The following is a 21,085-nucleotide window of genomic DNA, read 5'->3' as shown; positions in this document are numbered from 1 at the left end:
CCGTAATAGCAACCGTTACCCGCGTGGAATCTTCGAAAGGAAAGACCAAAAAAAAAATTGTGTAGCATCCGTTGTCGTTGGTCCGTTTAAATTGTTGCTCACCAAATCAAACGGCATACACCGGCCCACGGTGCTACACTTGCCGTGCCGTGCCACAGTCATTTTGCTTCTGTTCTGGCGGGTTTTTTTTTGTTTGCTTTATCATCACAAAACTCCCGAACTCCAGCGCGCGTATCGTCCACGAATGAAAGAAAGTGCAAGCCGACAAAACACGAGCTTGCGGTGGGTTCATCTCATGAAATATGCAAATTAAATTAGTAAACGTGAAACTAATTTTTCCGTACCCGAACGTACCCGAGATCCTGAGGCCCGATCGGTTTCTGGCAGCCGGTTCAGGAATGGGTTTTTTGGAATTCCAGAGAAGCAATGTACCGAGCGATCCGATGGGATTAACAGACGAATGTGCCGATTTTGGCGTTGCATAAGCGGGATGAGAATAGGGCATACTGTGATGGGTGGGCAAATTCGGGCAAAGAAAACCCACCAACCCAGGGCAGGCGGGTTCGTTGATGTTTGGGGGTGGATGTAGCATAATAGTTGCTGCTTTTTCCCATCTATCTCCTGCTCAGTACGGGTGCGCACAGATCTGCAACGCGCTCGGTGCAGAAATTGGGTCCGGGTTTTTGTTTGTTTGCCGCGCGTGTTGTGTCATACCGAGGACAAGACAAAATTCAGATTTCTTGTATAAATTTCATGCTAAAGCAGAGCGGCGCGCGCGCGCGTGTGTATGATGTGGTTCAGTTTCAGGCTGTAACAGTGGATCAGCTTTGTGATCGCTGGGATTTTGAGTGAGGGCCAACATCGTACCGAACCCGATATAAGCGTAGCCGCCGGAGGGAAAGCGCAAGAAATTGCACTTTATTTCACTGGCGCGAAATTTCCGCCACACATTGCATTACGAAATCGCAATCGAACGGTTTTCAATCTGGATCATGGGGTGTCGTGGTGGGTTTTTTTTTCCTTCGTTTTTCTTCTGCTTGATCGACTTCGGTGCTTCCGATCATGCGGTGCCTGCTCCTCAACGAAGGGTGTCTGGGGATGACTGGTGTCTGGTAAACATTGGTCGACATTTCGAACATCTTTCTCACACACGGCTTGCGGCAAGGTTTGAAATGTTGTGGCTTTCCGTAATCTTCCGGTTGGATAGTTTTATTTTGCGGAATATTCGTTTCTGCCTCTCGGTTTCCTTTTTTGTTTGTTTGTGCCTTTTGTTCAATACATCAATGCAAACTGTCATTAAAATGTGTGTCTGGCGAACAGAGCAAAACCCTTTTATTTGGTGCCAAAAAGGGCACCGTACCAACACACCCGAAACGTAATTCGCAATTCCCTGGGTTTGTCTCTTCCGTTTATTGTCGTCCAGGTTTTTCGTTTTATTGTCTTTTAATGATAAGGCGGTGTTTGTTTTGATTCAGTGTTTTTTTTTCTTCTCTTCTTATGTCAGTTGAATGTCGGTTCGATTTTGGGGAGGTTTTAAATGCCGTACCGGCCTATGATGGATTGTTTTTATTGTGTCAACAGAAGGTCGTTTCTTACCCAATGTGCTCGGTGATGGGGAGGGTTCATAATATTTGGTGAGTGAAAAAATTCACACTTTCGGTGTAATGACGGGGGGAACGCTAGGCAAGCTTGTAATCAGTATGATAATTTGGCCCCCTTTCGGTAGGCTTTAGACGAATGATGATGTAATTAGAATGCATATTTTGGTGATTCAATAAACAGTGTTAGGTCTTAATTAAGCTTGAGATTGTGTTGTGTGTTTGTCTTGCGTTTATTTGGTGGAATTTGGAATTATTGGTTTTCGCTGAAGAAATATTATTCAATTAGCCTTTAGGTTGAAGCGTTTGACTTGATTTTTGGTTTTCGCTTGATTTTTTAAGTTAAATCCAATGTTATTGAAAAAAAATCGGAACAGAGTGCAATTTGACGCTTAGTTTATATTGCAATTCCTCGTTAAACGTTTTTTTTTTAAAATAATTTATTTCAAATTGCCTTAAATCAAAATGACGGCTCAACAAGTCGAGCTCTATGAATAATTCTAAAAAAAAAAAATATTTGCAGAAACACGATTGATTACCATAAACTAGTTTTTTATAGTTCTCCCAAAGTAAAAGTCGCTCAAAAACCTCAATAATTTGGTTATATTATTTTATTAATAGTAAAACGTTTCAAAAATCCTTTTTTTTGGAATATCCGAGTGTATCTCGCTTAAGCCTAAGCCTCATGGGGGGTATTATCCTAAAATGAGCAACATTTCCCACCGCTAGCAAACGATGGCAGTGACGTAAACAATCTCACTTCCTGTCAAAACAAACATTGAATTAAAAGAAAGGTATAAATCTTTCCACTGAACGATGGTGGTGCGAAATTATTATCGCTGAATAAATAAAAACACGAGCCTTACCGCAAGGAAGCACGGCGGCGATGTGGTCGGTGTCCTAATCAAATAAAAAAATTCAACACCCTGTAATTTCTCTCTCACTCTCTCTCCGTTCCGGTAACACGTGACCACAGTACGTTGTTGCCCTTTGAATGGGCCATTTTTTTATTATAAAATAAGTTAAATAACTCGACCGGCTGTGTAAAGTGTGAGCGGTAAGTTAATAAGCGTTTCCACTGTCACCCTAGCCGGAGTCCGCGAACAGGGTCGCAACCCCTTTTTATCCCTTTTTGAACGTAAATTGTACGGGATGCGCAGTGTATCAATTGCACCCATCCCTCCCGCTGTAGGGGTGAAACTGCATTCGGTTGTGCAATTAACAACCCCTTTTCGGTGGCGCAATATGCGATTGTGACTTTTCGCCCCATGTCTAGGCGCTTTGAGGCGCAATAGCGCAAAAGAAAAAAAAAATCGTTTCTGAGAAGATGCGTTAGCAAATACACACAGCGAAGGACATAAATTATCAATCTCAGCCGAGTCGCGTTGAATTTCGGGTTTGGCAGTTACTTTGCCTAATGAATGAATCCAACCCACCCCAACAGCTAGCGAAAGTCTTGTTTGTAATCGTTTGTTTACATTGTGATTGAACGAGGGATTGTGCGCGTATTGCGGTAGAAAATGGCCATTTTAATGTTCGGTAAGTTGCCACCGTTTTCGCTCGTTTCTTTTTTTTTCGTGTTTTGTTGCATTCGAAATCAAATCACGGCAAGATCGGTTCCTTCTCCCGTTACAGCAGCTACAGCTGAGTGAATGTTACGAAGGTAATAAATTTTATTCTGTGAGAGGTTAATCGACTGCGTGCACGTGGCACATTTGTGCCGGTTCGGAGGAAGAAAAAAGAAGCACTTTCATGGGAAATTTATTGGCACTCGATGTGGTTTGTTTTTTCTTTCGCTGTTCTTTTCGGTTACAACTTTGCGCGATATGAATACCACACCGCCATGTAATCGTGTGCCTCATATCAAACGCATCACAAACTCCACTGCACTACACACCGCCTTGTGTGAAGGCTCTTCTTCTGCTGCTTAGCACTTAGGTAAGCGGCAGACAGGTCAGAACCTTCGCGCACATAAACATAAAACTTAATAGTACTAAAGCACTCGTGCGAATGCCAGGACTGTAGCTGTGGTAGTTGTGTTATTATTGCTTGCCTTCATGAACGAACTCATCCGTGCAACGTGCAATATTGGTGTGCACGTAAGGTTCGGGATGGAAACCACATAAAACACCACCCGAACCAACTTGAGATGTGATCTTCCGCCCGTTTGCCAATGGAGCAGAGTTAGAGGTTGCAGCGCGTGTATATCTTTTTTTTAATACAGTCAACTTCGGCACGCAACCTATCACAAAGCGACGATCTTTCAATCCAACAACCATCGCGACGGCCTAATCAGTAGGTCTCCCTTTAATGCCGTGCCCCAAAGTCTTCGCCACGGGACGATGCACGTGGAACAGTCAACCAAAAGGGGGGTCGCAAAGCAGTTTCGTTCTACGACGATTGCGCCACAGGTATGGTTGCTTAGCATACCGAAGGAAGGACTGGAGCGTCATTACGATCGTTGATAAGATGAGTTACCGTACGTAAGGCACTGTACAGGCAGAGATGATACCACTGACGGCTGCTTAGTTTGTCACTCATAGGGTTTCCACATGGGGTTTCCCTCTATCGTTCCTTCCTTCTCAAATGTACTTTCTTTCACCGTGATCGCCTCCCTTGCCCAAGTACATAAATGATCTATACCAAAGCGTACGTTAAATTGCTTAATTAATTGCAGCCGTTTCCGTCCGTACCGTTTTGGGTAGATTTGATTCATCTATGTTCCTTGTGGTGTAGATTAATTGATGGGACTTGTTGCGCATACATATGTGCTTAACGGGTGGAAGCAAGAAACATGAATAGGGTGAATGATTTTCTTTCGTGAATGAAGAAAATGAAACTAAGGCTTAGTTAGAATGCTGTTTTTATCGTTTTCCCCCACTTGTACCTTAATTAAAGATCGGTAATGCTTCTAATCTTGAGTGCCGGTAAGGGGTTGTGATTGTTATATCTAGCTGAGATAGTGAAGTTAAACAGTGACATTTTAAAGTCGAAATTAAATTGGGTCAAAGCATTCGGCTATAAATAGCAGGAGAACTTTTTTTTATGTGACATATTGAAGGGAAATGTACACCAAAAAGCTCAAATAATAATCTGTTTTTGTAACTTTATGAAAAACATCCCAAAATATTGGATAATGAGAGTTGCTTTAAAAAAAGTTTAAGTAGAAACACAATGCTGCCACCTTTTTATAATCATTTCGTTGCAGTACTAGAAATACTTTATGAGTTTGATGAAAACCGAGTATTAAGCGACTTAAAACGCCTTTCAAATTGAAGCGATAAAACGAAAATGGGAGTACGTATAAAGGTTACAGTGAATATTTAAGGACTTTATTACCGATCGTTTAGGATAAACTTACTACGGATATACGAGCAAACATTGGGGTAGGATATACTTACTTTTACCAATATACTTTACTTTAGGCGAAGAGAGACACAGAAATGATGTAAATGTGAATTAAACGTTTTGAATAGTTTGAGTAGACTACTTAAAGTGATACTGTAAAAGTACTTCTGTGTACACTAAGGATCTTTGGTTCATTGTATAATATGAATCCCTGTAAGCTGGTTTATTGCAAGTCAATAAAAATATACATAATTTTTGCCCTGGTGACAGACCTACATAAACTATCCAAGAACTTGTAGTTAGAGATCTTCACCTTCATATCAGAAAGCTTCAAAACTAGCTGCCGTTGAATAGCTCGAATGAAGATATTGGATAATGTGTACATTCCTGTGTATCTTCTTGAGGCATGTGTAGGTTGTCGAAGAAGCGGTAATGTTTGAGGAATTTTCAATATTCATTATGTGGTGACATTTTGGTTTATATTATTTATAAACGGATCGCTTATCGGATATTCGTGAGATCTTAAGCACACCTTTAAGGACTCATCCCTAAATGTTTGTCAGAGTTTCAATTCATCTTTCACATCTCTTATTAACTTCACTTTAGTTATTTTGCAACTCTTATAACTAACTAAACAGCATTTAGCGGAAGATCCTTACCGTTCCTGAATACTACTACAGTTTTCAGCAATCAATTTATGCTCGTAAATTTGTCATTTTTCTGCAATTTGCAATTGTCATTGTACGAATGATCCTCCGACGTGTATGTTGACACACATTCCATTCCCAGTACATTCACTTTTCCTGCCTGAGAATGTTTCGCTGTGAAGGTGAAGGTTTTCTAGTTCAAGAGCATTGCAAAAGAAAGTGAAATAGGTAGTTTCCCGACTTCGTTTTCTATAATTTTCCCTCTAATAGTGAATGCTACTACCTGTAGAAATTGACTTGAAATGTCTACAGAAAGACCGTTTGCAGATTTTCGTTCCCCTCATAAACCACATCAAACAAATCATGCAATTTAATTTGATGAAATCTTCCCTAAATCTGTACCGATGGACCCAGTTTTCATAGCACACGCAGTACACGCTTACCGGACTATGCGCTCTCGTGAAATGCCTTGGAAATTGGTGACCGATTGGGCGATGTCGATGGTCATGTCTGTGCGTGAGACTTCAAGGCTAAACATGTCAAATTAGGTACGCTCTCTTCCGGCCTGATCTTGGGGGATCCGCACAACAATTCGAACTGTGCCCGAGGTTCCGCCCCCGACTACACCAGGAATGTCACCGGACGTATGTCCAGTGGGATGAAGAAGCATGAAACATCCCCAAATATGTAGCAACCGATGTTGGTTTTTGGGGATGATGCGCGCCCCGATCGTTAATCGTTTCGGGTGATGCCAAATCAAATCAATACCAAGTAGTGGTCTAAAAAGGAAGGAAAGAGAGAGCTCGCGAGAGGGATCGGCCCAAAATCAATCGGCCCTTATGCTGTGTCCCAGGCCGCGATTGTCCTCCCGCGCTCAGGCACATTCGCCTTATGTGGGGCTCGTTTCGAACCAATTGAAAGTAAACTTTGAACTATTTGCTGACCCACTTTTCGCCTTCAGCCCTAGCCAAACCAATAAAGCTAGCGCATAAACAAATAGGAAAACTGTACCGTTCGTTCGTTCGTTGGGTATTTTTTTGGTTGCCGTTTTGTCAGATGCATTGTTATTGCTCCCTCGCGTTATTTGTGGATGTTCGGTACTGGGACAGAAACCGTGGCCAACACTCACGACACATGCCCGGCGCCGTCGTCGCGCGTGGTCCAGGGTGACAGAGTGAGCGTTCCGAAATCCGTGTGACCCGTGCCACTCACTTTCGGATCACTTCACCCACCCTTCCGAAGGTGCTGCGTGACCGGGAGACACAGGAAGGCACAGGAAAAGGGGTCTGTTCTATTCGAAGGGTTTCGCCACCCACATGCCGGCTGGCACGGTAATCGAGCAGTCACTCTCCAGCAACGGGTTATAAATCAGTGCAACGAGCTGCTGAAAGGGTGGCAACGTTGGGAAATTTTTGAGGACCATTTTTAGATGAATTGATTGGTTTTGGTTTATGGTTTCGGAGTTTTTTTTGTATGTGTTTTGTTTTCGAGAAGGCAGCTAAGGCAGTCAGTGAAACAACAGATTGGGTAATGCGGTGCAGAATCAATGTGATCTACTTGACGTTCTTACTGTGTGCGTTGATCATGTTTTCCGTTTGTTTGATCGTTTAGTTTTCGATCAGTTAAACAAACGTTGTAGATGTTTATGTTTTCTATGTTAACAAGGTTTTCCACAGGTTCAATTATTGTCTGATTTTAGGAGCAACCTGCAGGCTCTTTCAAGAAGCAAAAATAACAAATTGGAGCGAACAATTTTACATTGTTAATGATAAATCAAATGATTTTAGTTATGGGAAATATACAGTTGTAGCAATCAAATCATTGGTTTTCTCCAAATTTTATCATTCAAGAATTTGTTATAAAACATAAATATTCAATGAATCAATAAATTATCACTCATAAAAGTTAATTTATCAAATTTTATTGAAAATCAAACATGTAGCAAGATATGAAATATATTTGTCTTATGATTTTGAAAGTTTCCCTTTAAGAACAAAATCTCTCTAAACGATCCAAACAAATAAGCTGTCTTAAGATTTCGTTAAAATTTTAAGAGATCAGAGGGAAACAACCTCCAGTGTTTTCAGAATGTTGAAGTCTAAGGAATTTTGACGTAAGGTCATCGAGTACCCTAAACTCAGTTGGTTTTTTCAACGTTCTGTAGAGTAAAAAAAATACTTCAAGGATAGTGCCAATTTTGAGCCCTACAACACCGATCTTAAATGTTGCTCTCCTCGTCAAATCCTCGTGCTAATTCAATGAATGAGGACATTCTCTTCTGAGTACTCGCCATAAGATTTAAACAATTTCTTTCAAGCTCATTTTTGTTCTTACACGGCCTTTGCACTTGGGAAATAAAAAATTTCAGCCAGTAAATATCCATTTCTACACCAATCATCATATACACTGCGGGTGATCTAATAAATTTCAATTTTTTGATACAATTTCTAACAACACTTCCCTGCTGTGTGGTAGACCGGTGAATTAGAAACGGTGAAAACGGCTAGAAAATAGCTCAATAGCTGCGGGTTTCTACAACCCTGCCGAAGTGAAAAGAAAAACTAACTTTATAAGAAAAAAAACACACACCCAAACTTACATGCAACTTTCAATCTCACCCGGACATCTCCCCGTTCGAATGCAGACCGACCCGATATCTCGATTGGTTTCCAATTTCTTGTCACATAAATTTATTGACACACTTATAAAACTGTCCAACATCAATTAAGCCAAATGGAGTGGTTTTATTGATGTACAACTTTCCGATTCCTTCGCTGAACCGTGTGGAGCGCCCGCCACGGACTAATCATAAGCGTACGAGGGTGCGTCCGGTTTTGGGTTTCATTTAGTACAGCTTCCTTCCTGTTGGCACCGCGTACGCCCGGTGGGTGGTGACACGTGTTTTTTTTTATTTTTACTGTCAAACACTTCCTTGTACATGCGCTGGACCACGAGCTTAGGAGGGTGATTTATGAGAATGGGCTCGTTCGCGCCCGGCTAGTGGCATGGCGCTTTTTTTAATTCGTTTTACAATTAATTCATTTTACTGTGCAGCTAACTTCATCTGCATCTACGTTCACTTCATTGATGGATGCATGATTGCGTTATCATGCGTGGAAATCTTGCGCATCTAAACGTGATGAGAAACAAGAGAAGATAATGAAGTGATTAGCTAGGCGGAGGTAATTCATCTTCGAGAGATTAAGGATGGAGATTGATTGCTGCAAGTGGACGGTTGCATTTGTTTGGTAGGGTTGTTAAATTAGTTACTGAAAGTCTCTTTAATGGAAATGGTGATAAAAAACAGTTTAACCCAAAAGTAGTTTCTCTTGCAGCTCGTGTTGTCGTACGTAGTGTTATTCTCAGTAATGAATTTTAAAATATTGAAAACACAACATAAATTTTATTGAGAGCGCGTTTACAAATCTTCGATTTGAATTTTTTGTGTTATTTTGTTTTGAATTATTATTATTATTTATTGAGTATTACGGGCTACGCCGTATTGTCGAGATAATTCTCGACTAGGGTTTTACATTATCCAATTATTATTAATTATCCAATACTGCAATTTGAGCATAGATTACTAACTTACTGATGTTAAAAATCTGTCTTTTCGTAAACATCCGCATCATTATTTTACCACACAGAAAAAAAAACATCAACAAAAAGTGAAATTAATCCATCCATTCGCAGAACACCGACTGTAATTAAACCAATTCATCCTCAGCAAATGTAAAGCGGCATAATCAGAACGCTGATCAACGTTTGCGAGTGCCCGTGGCTTTTGCATATACGAAGAGTGCAACCAAAGGGTTATGTTGCAGAACATGTTTGCAATAAAATTAAACCAATAAAGTAAAAAAAACAGCCATCGATCGGTACCCGATTTGCCAACACTTCGTAACAGTTGCATCGGTTCCACTTAGCGTGCTCGTAACTTATTGCCGATGGTTGCTGATTTTTATTACGAAATTACATTCTTTTAATTTCGCATCGTGTTACATACAACGAGGGAAAGAAAGCGTAAGCCTTTATTGGGTGGGTGGGTGAAAGGTTAAGAAATCACCCCAAATCAGATTACCATTACCTGTGCTAGGGGGCGCAAGTTGCCGTCCGTTTGTCGTAAGAAAGGAAATCGAAATGTTCGGTATAATTTTCGGGCAACAATCAACCCAATAATAATGGGTGTACCTTTCAGTTGGATGTGCATAAAATTCGTAATAAATAAGAAATGCGCCAATTTTGTTGGGGCCATTTTTGTTGTTTTTTTTGTGAGTAAATTATCTTTTACTGATTTTGTTCTGCATTTTTAAAACGAAAACAAAAGCACGGATCAAGTTTTCCAAACCTGACACCTGGTGTATCCTTGATGTAAGGTGTACACTCTAGGCTGAGGTGGTTGGATTTCTTTAAAAATAGGTTTGCACGAAGCACCTTATTATGGCACGTATTGCTGTGCTGTCGGAACGCACTGACGCCGAAAGGTGGTTCCGAAATCCGGATTTGCACCGTGCGAAGTCCAGAGGGCTTGCGACTGCGATCGGATCTGTTGAGGGTCAGCGCACGTCATCGGGTAATGGCAGATTATTACGTAAAGAATAGCAACAATCCAGACGTCGAAGTCGAATTGTCTTTCCGCCGTTGTTTGCATGGTTTGAAGGTTTACCATTTACCGGAGTGAAGAATAGAGAGAAAAAAAAAATCAAAATAATAAAATAAACCCCAGCTACGTAAATTGTTCTTTACCGAACGGATTACGGTATACCACGATTATGGACGGTTGGACGAAATGTCCAAGTGCAGTGTAACGCACGCGTCTTCCAAAAGCATCTGAACCACGCAGTGGCACGCTTAATCTTGGTGTAATGAGCGGTTTTCACTTTCGATCGCTCAAGGTTCCACGCTTTGGTAGCCGGCGGGTGAGAATGCTCAAAATTCTACCCCGTCTTTCGAGTCTGTTGCGCAATGGGTTTCCAGTACTCTTCAGCCACCCACCCACACCCACGCACCTCTTTCACGTTCAAGAAGTTCAAGGTGAACACAAGGGATGTAGAACCTGGGGCGCCATGATTGACAGCAATCGATCTAGTTTTGGACGATGAAAGTCGTCATTCGCACCGTTTTCGGGCCCTGTCATCTTCGGTGACGGCTAAAGATCATGACCAAGTGGGTAGACCCGATGATCCGACTCTTTGCGCCGGTTGGTACAGTTACGAGTTGCGAAAGATCACCATTGACCCTGGTCGGATGGTTTTGTTCTGGTGGTGTACCACCGCGTCCGCACATAATTGGAAGGTTCGATTTTTCTCGCTCCCCAAGAACGTGAGATTCTTGAGCGGGGCCCATATTTGGCAAAGCTTTTGACACCCGTTTAATGTTGAACCCATTTTTTTCTCTACACATCATACGCGTACGGTTTCGCTAACGGGACTCGGAAAGGAAACTCATTTCCCCTTTCCCCCATCTCCTGGCTACGGCCCCAATGGTAGCGTTTTTGTGGGTTGCGTTCCTAATGATTCTAAAAATGGTATTCTACTCGCAACAACAAAAAAAAAAAAAAAACAAATCAGTAACCGATAAATTTGTTAACCACGATTCACGATACAAACACGCAAGACGCAGATTTTTGTGGTCAATTTTCTCACGCACGGTCTGCGTGTGCGCCAAAATGGGCGTTCGCTAAAAAGGTTATCAACATCAGGTAAGCGGGTCAGGCATTGGGTTAAGTCTTTACACCCGTATGCTGCACCGTGCAAAGACGGAACGGAAGTGACAGGGTTTCGAAATGCCGAAATGAAAGATACCGTGAGTTTAATTTATAGTCCGTATTATTCGGTCGGTCCCAGTAACGATAACCCATTGTAGTGCTCTGGAGTTGGGTGCAAAAGAATAGAATAAGAATGGAGATGGAAATAAATTGTGACCTTATCTTTACCGATTTCGATGACAGTTTTGAGCGCTACGGAGAGAAAGGAAGTTGTAACATTTTTGGTGAGAATCGAGATGATCGGTTGACCTGTGGAAGATAATCTTAACTGGCACTTTTTTGATTGTTTTTTTTTAATGTATCTTCGATTTGATTCGTTCTCATTTGCATGTGGATGGAACATAAAATTATTTGGACGTCTTTATGTTCAACATGAAGCGCCACTGGTTTTACTTGTGTTTAATAATATGAGAGATAATGAACTAAAATTTCTTGATAAGTAAAAGACAATAAACTTCAAAAATTGATTCTACGGATGTGAAAAATGCGAAAGATATAACTGCTTGCTTAGTTTTAAAAAAACAATAGTAAAGTATAATATATAATATTTTATATTTAATAATATTTTATTTTATAAATAGTATAATATTTTTAAAGTTATTATATTAACGAATATTTTCTCAAAATTGGTTTGAGAAATTTTGAGGCCATAGGGAAATAAGATGTTCTACAAAGGTATTGTAGAATAACAACAAACGTGGTCTTTGTATGTTTTTGAGCAATTTTGAGTATTTTTTTATTGATAAGGTAGGGTACGCCGTGTATAATAAATTTACTGCAACTTAAAAATATGTTGAATTATTTGAAGATTTCTTTTATTTATGAAGATCTTTCATAAGATTTTGAATATTGCGATCATATTTATTGAGTTGGTTTAATATCTTGGGGTCCGTGGATAGTGAAAAAAAAATGATTCAAATTTTTGTGAGACAATGCTTCAATAAGTACCTTGAGAATATGTTTATTCGGCCGTGATATGATATCCGCACAGGAAATATACGTAGTAGAGTTAAATTTAAATTAGTCAAGGCTATGTCCACAATTGATCCTAGTATGCTTCAAACAAATACAAAAACTCGATTTTAAATCCCTAGTGGTCAATTACGACTTTCATCAGCTAGAAGAGATGTGTCATTGAAAAGCAGAAGAAGCAGAAAGAACTGATGGTAGGAAGGTTGTAAGCCTGCTTTGGACGTTTTCTACAGGCCTGGGGGCCAAACTACTTAGGCGTACTCCAACTAATTGACACTTCATTTCCTTAGTTATAGAAAACACTTTTTCCCAAATTGAAAAACACTTAATGATGAACTAAAAATCCAAAAATTTATGATGAAAAAAACCCTGTAAACGAATCCAGAAAAAGGCCTTTTCTCAACCGTTTTCTTCATCTTCATTCCATTCATTGCTCCAAGGCTTTTCTAAAACTTTCGCTAGAACAACTAGAGACCAAAAGGGTACCAAAAGAGTACCAAAAACTGAAAAAATATCATTAAAAAATACAACACAAAGCCTACTTTCATCCAGCAATCTTGTCCAAGAACTCACCCCTAACCGGGGTGTGACTCATTGTAATAATTGTGGAATGCAAACAAACTGCCAAGGGTCTGTATCCCCCCAACATTCTTTCCTTACGCACAAACACATACACACACATACACATGTTCTTAAACTCCAGAGAAGGGATCCGAAACCACTGGATCAACTGGGCCCGGACCACCGACGAAGGTGCGCACATGTGGTGTCGAGTAATATCAGCAATAAAACTGATCCCGTTCCATTGCAGAAACCGTTCTCGATTGGAGCACCTTCGCGCACCACTCGACTTTGACATGAAATTGATTTCAGTTCAATTGCTTGTTTTTTTTTTTTGTACCGGAGCACCAACCGGCGAAAAGTCCTAGCTCCATTTGTAAAAGCAACCGGTTGATTTGTGTTGTTTGCGGCATCGAAGTTCGATGACACGTTAATGTATGGCGGTAGTGGCGTCCGTTGATCGCTGAAGATGTTTGTGATGTTTTTATTTTTTTATTTTCTCGGCCAAGCCCTTAAAGGATACGCGGACAGAATTGGCAGAGTGCATAAATTTTAACCTGAACCTTTCAGACCCCAAACCCCGGCTGCATTATTCGTCCTCAACCCGCGGTGATAAATGATGAAGTTGATGGGGTGATGGTTGCGTTTATTTATTTCTTCTACACCGGTCACACAGTGCCCCCGCAGCAATGTAGACCCGGTTTTTTGCGTACCAATATTTTCAACCGCTTCGTGATCGATTTTTCGTTTCAGCTACAGTCGGATGCGCTACCGGGCGGTTTGGTGGGACCGCTTGCTACACTAACCCGGGACGGTTTATCATCGGCGCATGGCAGTAGCGTTAGCAGCAGCATCGAGAGTCTGATCGACCATTACCTGGGGCCACTGTATCCGGACTATGCGGACCACACGCGTCCGATGTTGATCCGACAGGCGCGCGATTTGCTCGTCTGCACGTTTCACGGCGATCTGGAGCGGTTCGAGAGTGACTTCCTGCGTCCGGGCACCGATATCGTCCGGGAGCTGCGATGCGCTTATCAACGGGGCAAGGTAAGTCACGGGGGGGAAGAAAAGTTGCCAAGCCAAGTGAGGGGGGTTAGATTTTCTCCACCCGGTCCAGGCGTATATGTGGGTTATGTAATTTGCATAATTCCGAACGCTCTCACACACCGCGGGCAGAACGGTGAAGAAATAGGCCACATCTCAGCTGCTGTGGCTCGAGTGTAGTGAAGACACTGGGCATTTCTGTCCGAAAGTAGTTCATAGAAACATCGGATATGGCCGCACTGACCGTAGCCATAGTTCCAAATCGCACCCAGCTTAAGGTGGAGCTCGATGATAGCGAAATCGCCTTTGGGCATGTTTGGGTGTATGTTTTTTTCTTCTCTCCACCAGTCAGTTTGATCGTATCGACCGTATCGTAAAGTAGCATGACAAGGAAATGGGTCCTCATTAGCTGAGCCTGGGCAGAGTGGAACAAGAATTTTATGTGAATCCCGGCGTATAGCGTTGGGGCTGGAATAGTTTGCCAAGGTGGGAAAGCATTCCAATCGGAGACATTTTCCAATAAATATGATCATTTGTGAAACAATGTCAGCGATTTTTATTTCGCTTCGAACTGGTGCTGCAAAACCGAGCAAGTTTTGACTTTTTGTTTTGCACATTCTTAAAAACTGCATTAAATTTAAAAGTTTAATGATGTTGAAATACGTGTTTCGAAATGTGCAATATTTAATCTTTTTTTAAAGTTATTGGTTTTATAAGTATTTTGTTTATGAAAAAAAATATTGGAATAATTTTAAGCTCCTTTCATCCAAAGATTTATTAAAATAATCAATGTAAAATTCGCTAAAACTGAAGAGAAATTTTACCCACTCTAAGCACATTTCCTGTAATCTTGTTTACATAGTATGGGTTTTGTAATAGCTTCAAACAACACGACCTGTGTTTTTCGGTTCGTTTGCATTCATTAGTTGTGAATGAACGTTTCCTTATCACACCTTTGCGAGCGCCTTCTTGGTGGATCGGGTGCGTCTCGGAGCGGCGGAAGCAAAGTTCATCGTCTTCGAAACAAGATGCTACCAGGTCTCGTGAGTACGAAACTTGGCACGAAACATGCTTTTTCTTGGGCCATACTCTTATGTTTTGTGTTGTATGTTGGGATGTCGCATTTGATGTATTATTTCTCAACACATTCTTAAAGATGATGAGTTTTCCTTCCTTTTTTTTGTATCTACATTCTCTGATGTTGCCAACGATATAACATAGTGCATGCTTAAGAATAAGAACGATGCGTATGTTTCTGTGTTTTTTTTATTCAAAACGCCTGAACGTCGCTAAGATTAATGAACCTTTAGATACGCGTAGTGTACGCGCGAGTTGAAGTTTGTATATTTGCACAGGTCGTACAGATATGGTCTGGAAGATAAGCGCAACGAATCACTAACATCTTCCTAAAAATAAAAAAAAACGAACCTCACACTCTGACGATCCATCATCATCTTCGTTCACGGTGGAACTGGATAGGGAGGCAAGAAGCGTTTGCGTGTGTGGCTTTTGTCGCCTGATAACATGCGCCTGTTGACTTTGTCGTCTTTGCTGCATTTATGCAAATAATAGCAGCATTATTCGTCCGCCCGCTAGCTCTGCTTCGTTGACAGTTTGCTCTGCAAAGCAGATCCGGCACTATACTCAAGTTTAGTTGGAAAGTTTTTGTTTTTCCATGTGGAATAAAAAACACAAGAATTCTCTTTTCTTAGCTGCAGTTCAACGATCTGTATCTTGTGGATGTAAAATTTTTAAGGCTTGTTTTTTTTTGTTTTTGCCCTTCAAACACCTCCAAAGTCCTCGTGCCACAAGACCAAGACAGTGTGCTTGGCACGCAACAAAAACAATCGGTCATCCGACGGTCGATTGCGCATTATTTGACTGCCATTTTGGGAGGGGGGCCGGCAAATGTGCACCGATGCACTGATACACCGATGCGATCGGTTGTCCGTACACTCACAAACAATGGTGTCATCATTTATGCGACCGCACTATGCTACATGTTTTTAGGGGCGAATTCGAAACTACAAGCAGCATTGTTCGCCTTGCGGTATGCAGCATTGTTGCTTGATCCGTTTGACAAAATGTGCTGATCGACGGTGATGAACCCGGTGATCCGGGCCGGGGGCAGATTCTGGGAACGTCATCGTCGGGACCTTTGATCTTCCTGTGGCATTTGGTGTGGACACGGCATTAAGACGGATGCGGCCAGTGATCGGATAAACTTGTCGATAAAAGTTAACAACTCAGTTGGCATTTTGGTTCTTTCAAGGCAAAGGGCTGAAATAAACGTATTCAGAGACTTGTTAGCTTTTTAGCTAGCAAAAAAAAACTCTTGATTTTTTTCTTACAAAATTTTCAGCTTAAAAGGTTTTCCATATGGTCAAGTGTCAAAAATTTGCGTAGGATTTTGCCATAGTAAATGTTGCTATAAAGAACGTTACTATAATGAAGCGTAAAGTGTTGATTAGGTCGAACCTGTCTTATGACCCTGTGGCCTCCTCCTATTAGCCCACTGACTTGTCTGAACTATTTTATTAGGTCCCAAATACTTCCTACCCACAGTGTTGCTGCACGGGGTACGATCGCACACAGGCTGCACACAATTTGTCACCGGTTTAGAAGCGTTACCGTGACAAATCAAACCTCCCATATGGCTGGCGTGGCAAATTGTTCGACCTCGTTTTTCCTTTTCCTGCCATTCCCGACGGCTGGACGGAAAGCGGAACTGTCTGAGTTTCTGTGTCATTTTCATTCACCTTATCGCGTGCGGCCGATGTTGCACTGTAGCAGCAAACGTTTTGCATCGACCAGACATCACTTCCCGACCGATGCGTTGGTCGATGTCTGTTGCAAATAAAATAATTACTATAACTGTTGTTTAATTGAGCCATTTCACACCTGTCGCTTAGATAGTTTTGGTTATTTTTTCTTTCATTTGAACTGGAAAGTGGTTTGAAAACGCCAATGAATGAGCGAGATGCGCTTGTCTCGTGTTTGTGTGTTTGCACATTTGACCAAAGAAATAAATTGCACCAATAGCGGAAAAGGGTTTTCCTTTGCCTGTGGAATTGCTGTGGTTGGTAGGATTAGCGCACACAAGGTAACACAATTATGGCGAGCCGATGGATTGAAGCTGCAGTTGTATGGATAGAAGATTGCCCATTGGCAACACATAGCTACAGCTGATAGGGGTATTTATTTATTGATCGATTGAGCTGCACTTCACGATCGCCGATTGCCGTCGACACGGGCGACTGTCGGAAGGGAAATCCACTAACCATCCAATCCGCTTCATAACTCATCGCCGCCTGCCCAACACCACCCGGACTGGTGGTAAGTAAGGCAACATAACTCCCCATCCTGGGACTGACTGGCATTTTGTCACACATGATGTGAGCACGATAAGCGGCTAGGTGCGTTAGATAAGCGTCCATTTGCTATCGCACTGCGGGAGATGTATCGTACGATCGTCGACGGGATGAGCATCTTGCATGAGTGCGGAAGGTTTTTATTCGATAAATTAATGATAATTATTATTTGCACCGTAGCAGACGATGATATTTATACGTGTTGTGATAGGGATCGTGTAATCCTTTGGCAAGCGTAGAAGGAAAAATGCTACACTCCACACCAGACGATAGACTGTCGAGCGTTTCACGAAGTGCATCTACCAAATCTATCCTTGGTCAGTTAATTTGTTCCCGAACCGATTGCAGTAAGATGCCATATTTTTGCTTCGTCTGAACACCGGTTCGTACTGTACTGTAGTTTTTTTTTTTGCACGGGCTATGAAATTGTATGAAGAGCTATTTGTCACCTGTGCAATGTGAGCAATGTCGTAAAGATTGTTTTGCAGGGAAAAGTTTTACCTAAACGGAAAGTGTGTGTCGTGATGGAGAAATTTACGGCCACCGGTCATGGTACGGTGGACAGGTGTTTGATTCGATTAGCATGGTAGCTACTGTTGATTTGAGGAATTGTTTGGCGGGAACGTCCAATAAACAGGGAACGGGAAGGATATAAAAAAGGAAAGGATATTTTATTTCGGGGTACACTTTTGCATTGCAATCGAATAATTTTGAAAGGGTGATCTTTAACTTTGAATACTTTTATTTTTTAATACTTCAAATGCACTCTCTCTCTCCCTCGAAGGCAATAAAATTTGATTCGAATTGAGCACAAAAGCAAAAGTAATATTTAAGCTTAAGAAACATTCATAAACATACACGAAAGGGAAGGTAAGTTACTATTCTCAAATTAAAAGTCAAAAGAAGATTTCTCAAACTATGATTTGATTTTGGGATTTTTACATTTCTTAATTATTACTAATAGATACACTTTTTATTTTTAAATTACAGAGTAGAAAGGAAATAGCCTCTTTGCCCCGTATTTATTAATTAACTAGTAGTACTGCAATCGTGATCATCATCTTTTTATGAATTGCTCAAAATTCAAACCCTTTTCACTGAGCCAATAGACTTTCGCGGATGTTTCGGGTGAACGTTTAATTTCTGATTGCTTCCCGTTTTCACTTAATATTAAAACATGCTTTTCACATTTAGATTGCAAAGTAAAGAGCGAACGCAAAAAGCCTTTTCGCTCCGTATTTAGTGAGTCAAAATAACATTACGTCAACAATCCTTAAAAATTAATATCAGATCCTGGTCACTGCATCAATAGTCCATCGCGAATGTTTCGGATAAAATGTTATTTTTTTGTATTTTTGTTTCAATTTTCAATACATATCGAGGTAATTCTAGTTTGCTTAAAGATTACAATGTAACGATAGGCCAAAAAGCATTTTCAAACGTTTTTATTAACTAAAAGAACTGCTACTTCTATTTAGATGATCATCAGTTTTTCATACTACTTCACACTTACATTTGTCTATCATATTTAAAGAGAAAAGCGAATGATTTAAAATAAACCTTATCATCATGTTTTTCATATATGTACTTTAAGAACTTTTTTTCAATGTGTGTTAACCAGTCTACACCGTCTGCACACCCATGCATTAACCATTTCATCGAAGTAATTTACCGCACGCGTAGCCATCGCTGTGGTGATCTCTTCTCGCGCCGCAAGATCAGTAAAGACAACCGAACATTAGCGAGGAAGAAAGGAAGAATAAATTCTAGCTTACCTAGACAACCAACAAACACCAACCTGCCGGATAGCGCCCGAGGATCTACACTTACATCCGTCCGGAAGATGTGAGCGGACAGCAAAACCAACATAGAAACACGGTATGATTATCATTCGAGGTGCGTCGCCTTAGGGAAGAAAATTGAAGCATTGAAGGAGATGTCAAGAACGCCGCTGTTTCGGTGTACAAACCCTATTCTTGGCAGGATCCAAACGTTGGGCTTCGCTGTGAAGGAAATGTCATACATGAGAGGATAATTTTAATAACAAGCACAATCTTTCCGTCTCACCTTTGGAGGTGTTTTGAAGTTCGACAGCCCGACCAACTTGGGATGGGCACGTAAGTATAGCTCCGACCGTGTGTGTGGTCGATTAGGGGTAATTTTCATTAATGATCGTTCTCACCTTTAACGGATCTTTCCCGCGCTGGGTCTCCTAGCTTCTTGATGGCTAGGGGTTTCTCGGCTAGGGGTGAACCTTTATTTGATGTTGGACCGCATCGGGAAGATTGTTTTATTCCGATTGAGGCGTGCGCCTTCATTTCGGCTTCATTCTAAACTTCACACTTCCGCACGATTGTGTTCTAGCCGGTTAGATGTCAGCTTTTGATTATGCTGTCCAAGAATTGCTCTATACCCGAAGGTTCATAGAAAAGGCCGAAAACATAGAATTGGGTCATTTTAATAGATGGCTCAGCTCATTAAAACGTTTGTTCTTTCCAATGACCCGTTCAGGCGCACCTTTCGGCATGGGTTCCAAAACGGATACAAATGGTGCGGGCATCTGCTCGGGAGATTGAAATGCGACTTGTGGTGGAGAAATCTGACGTGCTCAATGGTCACAACTAATGCTCCCTATGGTAAAGGTTTTTTTTTGGTCCGGTGCAGTTTCCCTTTACCCAGGCTGATTGGCTTTTTATTGATCGATAAATCTTTCCACAATTTGATCGTCGGTCGAATTCTGACCCAACGAGATCGAGGGTTTCCCGAGATGGAGGGAAGTCCCTTTAACAATGGTAAGAGAATACGTATGTGTGATGGGGTTAGTGGAAGCGAAGAAACACAGCAAACGAAAAGCAACAAGCTGTGCTGAAGACACTTTAGGCATTCGGCATTTCGTTACCGTACGGCTGATGATTTTCGCCCGAGGAAGCAACTTGCGGCTGGTTCTAGTGGCTTCCTCGATTAGGCCACATAAAATCGTGTTGTTCGGTTCAGATTTCGAACCACAACTCACCTCCTGCCTGCTCGTCACCTTCACCGAACGATGTACTCTTCAACGGTCTCCCCCCTCATTTTTTGTGGGTCAGAATGAATTTATGGGCCTTACTGGGGAATGGATCGAACACTGAGAAATCCGCCAAACCGAACGATCGGAGTCCAACAATCCGGAGACCGAAGAGTGACCACGGTTGGGCGTTGTTCCCACCGTGGACATTCCTTCCCTTTCGTTTCGTGTCTGCAGCCTATCGCTCGGACAATCATACCGTCACTTCCGTTCCGGGGGGAGTCTGCAGCGATGCTTGTAGCAACAAAATTACAGGTCTACAAGGTAAATTATGTCAACAATAAGTTAACGAAATTATTCGCCCAGTTCGTTCGGTTCGGTGCTCTGACCGACTGGTATAAAAACATAAAGGTTACCACCGACTTAGGTCTTCTCGCAAATGAGTTGCGTCCTGCATTCCCTGCAGAAGAAAACGCGATTTCGGGGTATCGGTTTGCTGCCTAAGTGTTCGATTCTTGGTTCGCACACACATCGTTAAGCTGATTGGGGTTGAGGTCCAGATCCAGGTTCAGGGCGATTGGGTCAAGACACTGGCTGCAAATTGCTAAAAGGAGAAGAGGCAAAAAAAAAGAGAAGACAAAAAAACAGGTCGCAAAATCACAAAACCCCTAGCTGCATATAGCCCTAGCAGCAGCTGCGGCGCATCAGTTTTCCCGGTCACGATCGTTTATTTGGTACCGATATTGCAAGCAATCGGTCAATAACGCTCT

The 21,085-nt window shown here is 41.6% G+C and overlaps 1 protein-coding gene across 2 annotated transcripts in view; it reads left to right on the top strand.

Moving 5' to 3' along the window:
- LOC125767863 (uncharacterized) overlaps window positions 1-21,085 on the top strand; it is a 267,326-nt gene that overhangs the window by 54,638 nt on the left and 191,603 nt on the right. For both annotated transcript variants that reach the window (XM_049434793.1, XM_049434794.1), the window contains exon 3: window positions 13,647-13,943. In XM_049434793.1, coding sequence (XP_049290750.1) covers window positions 13,647-13,943 — 297 coding nt within the window. The remainder of the gene's footprint in view (window positions 1-13,646; window positions 13,944-21,085) is intronic.

This window comes from Anopheles funestus, chromosome 3RL (assembly GCF_943734845.2).
Source record: "Anopheles funestus chromosome 3RL, idAnoFuneDA-416_04, whole genome shotgun sequence".
Classification (NCBI taxonomy): Eukaryota; Metazoa; Arthropoda; class Insecta; order Diptera; family Culicidae; genus Anopheles; species Anopheles funestus.
This window is presented reverse-complemented; position numbering and strand designations above follow the sequence as displayed.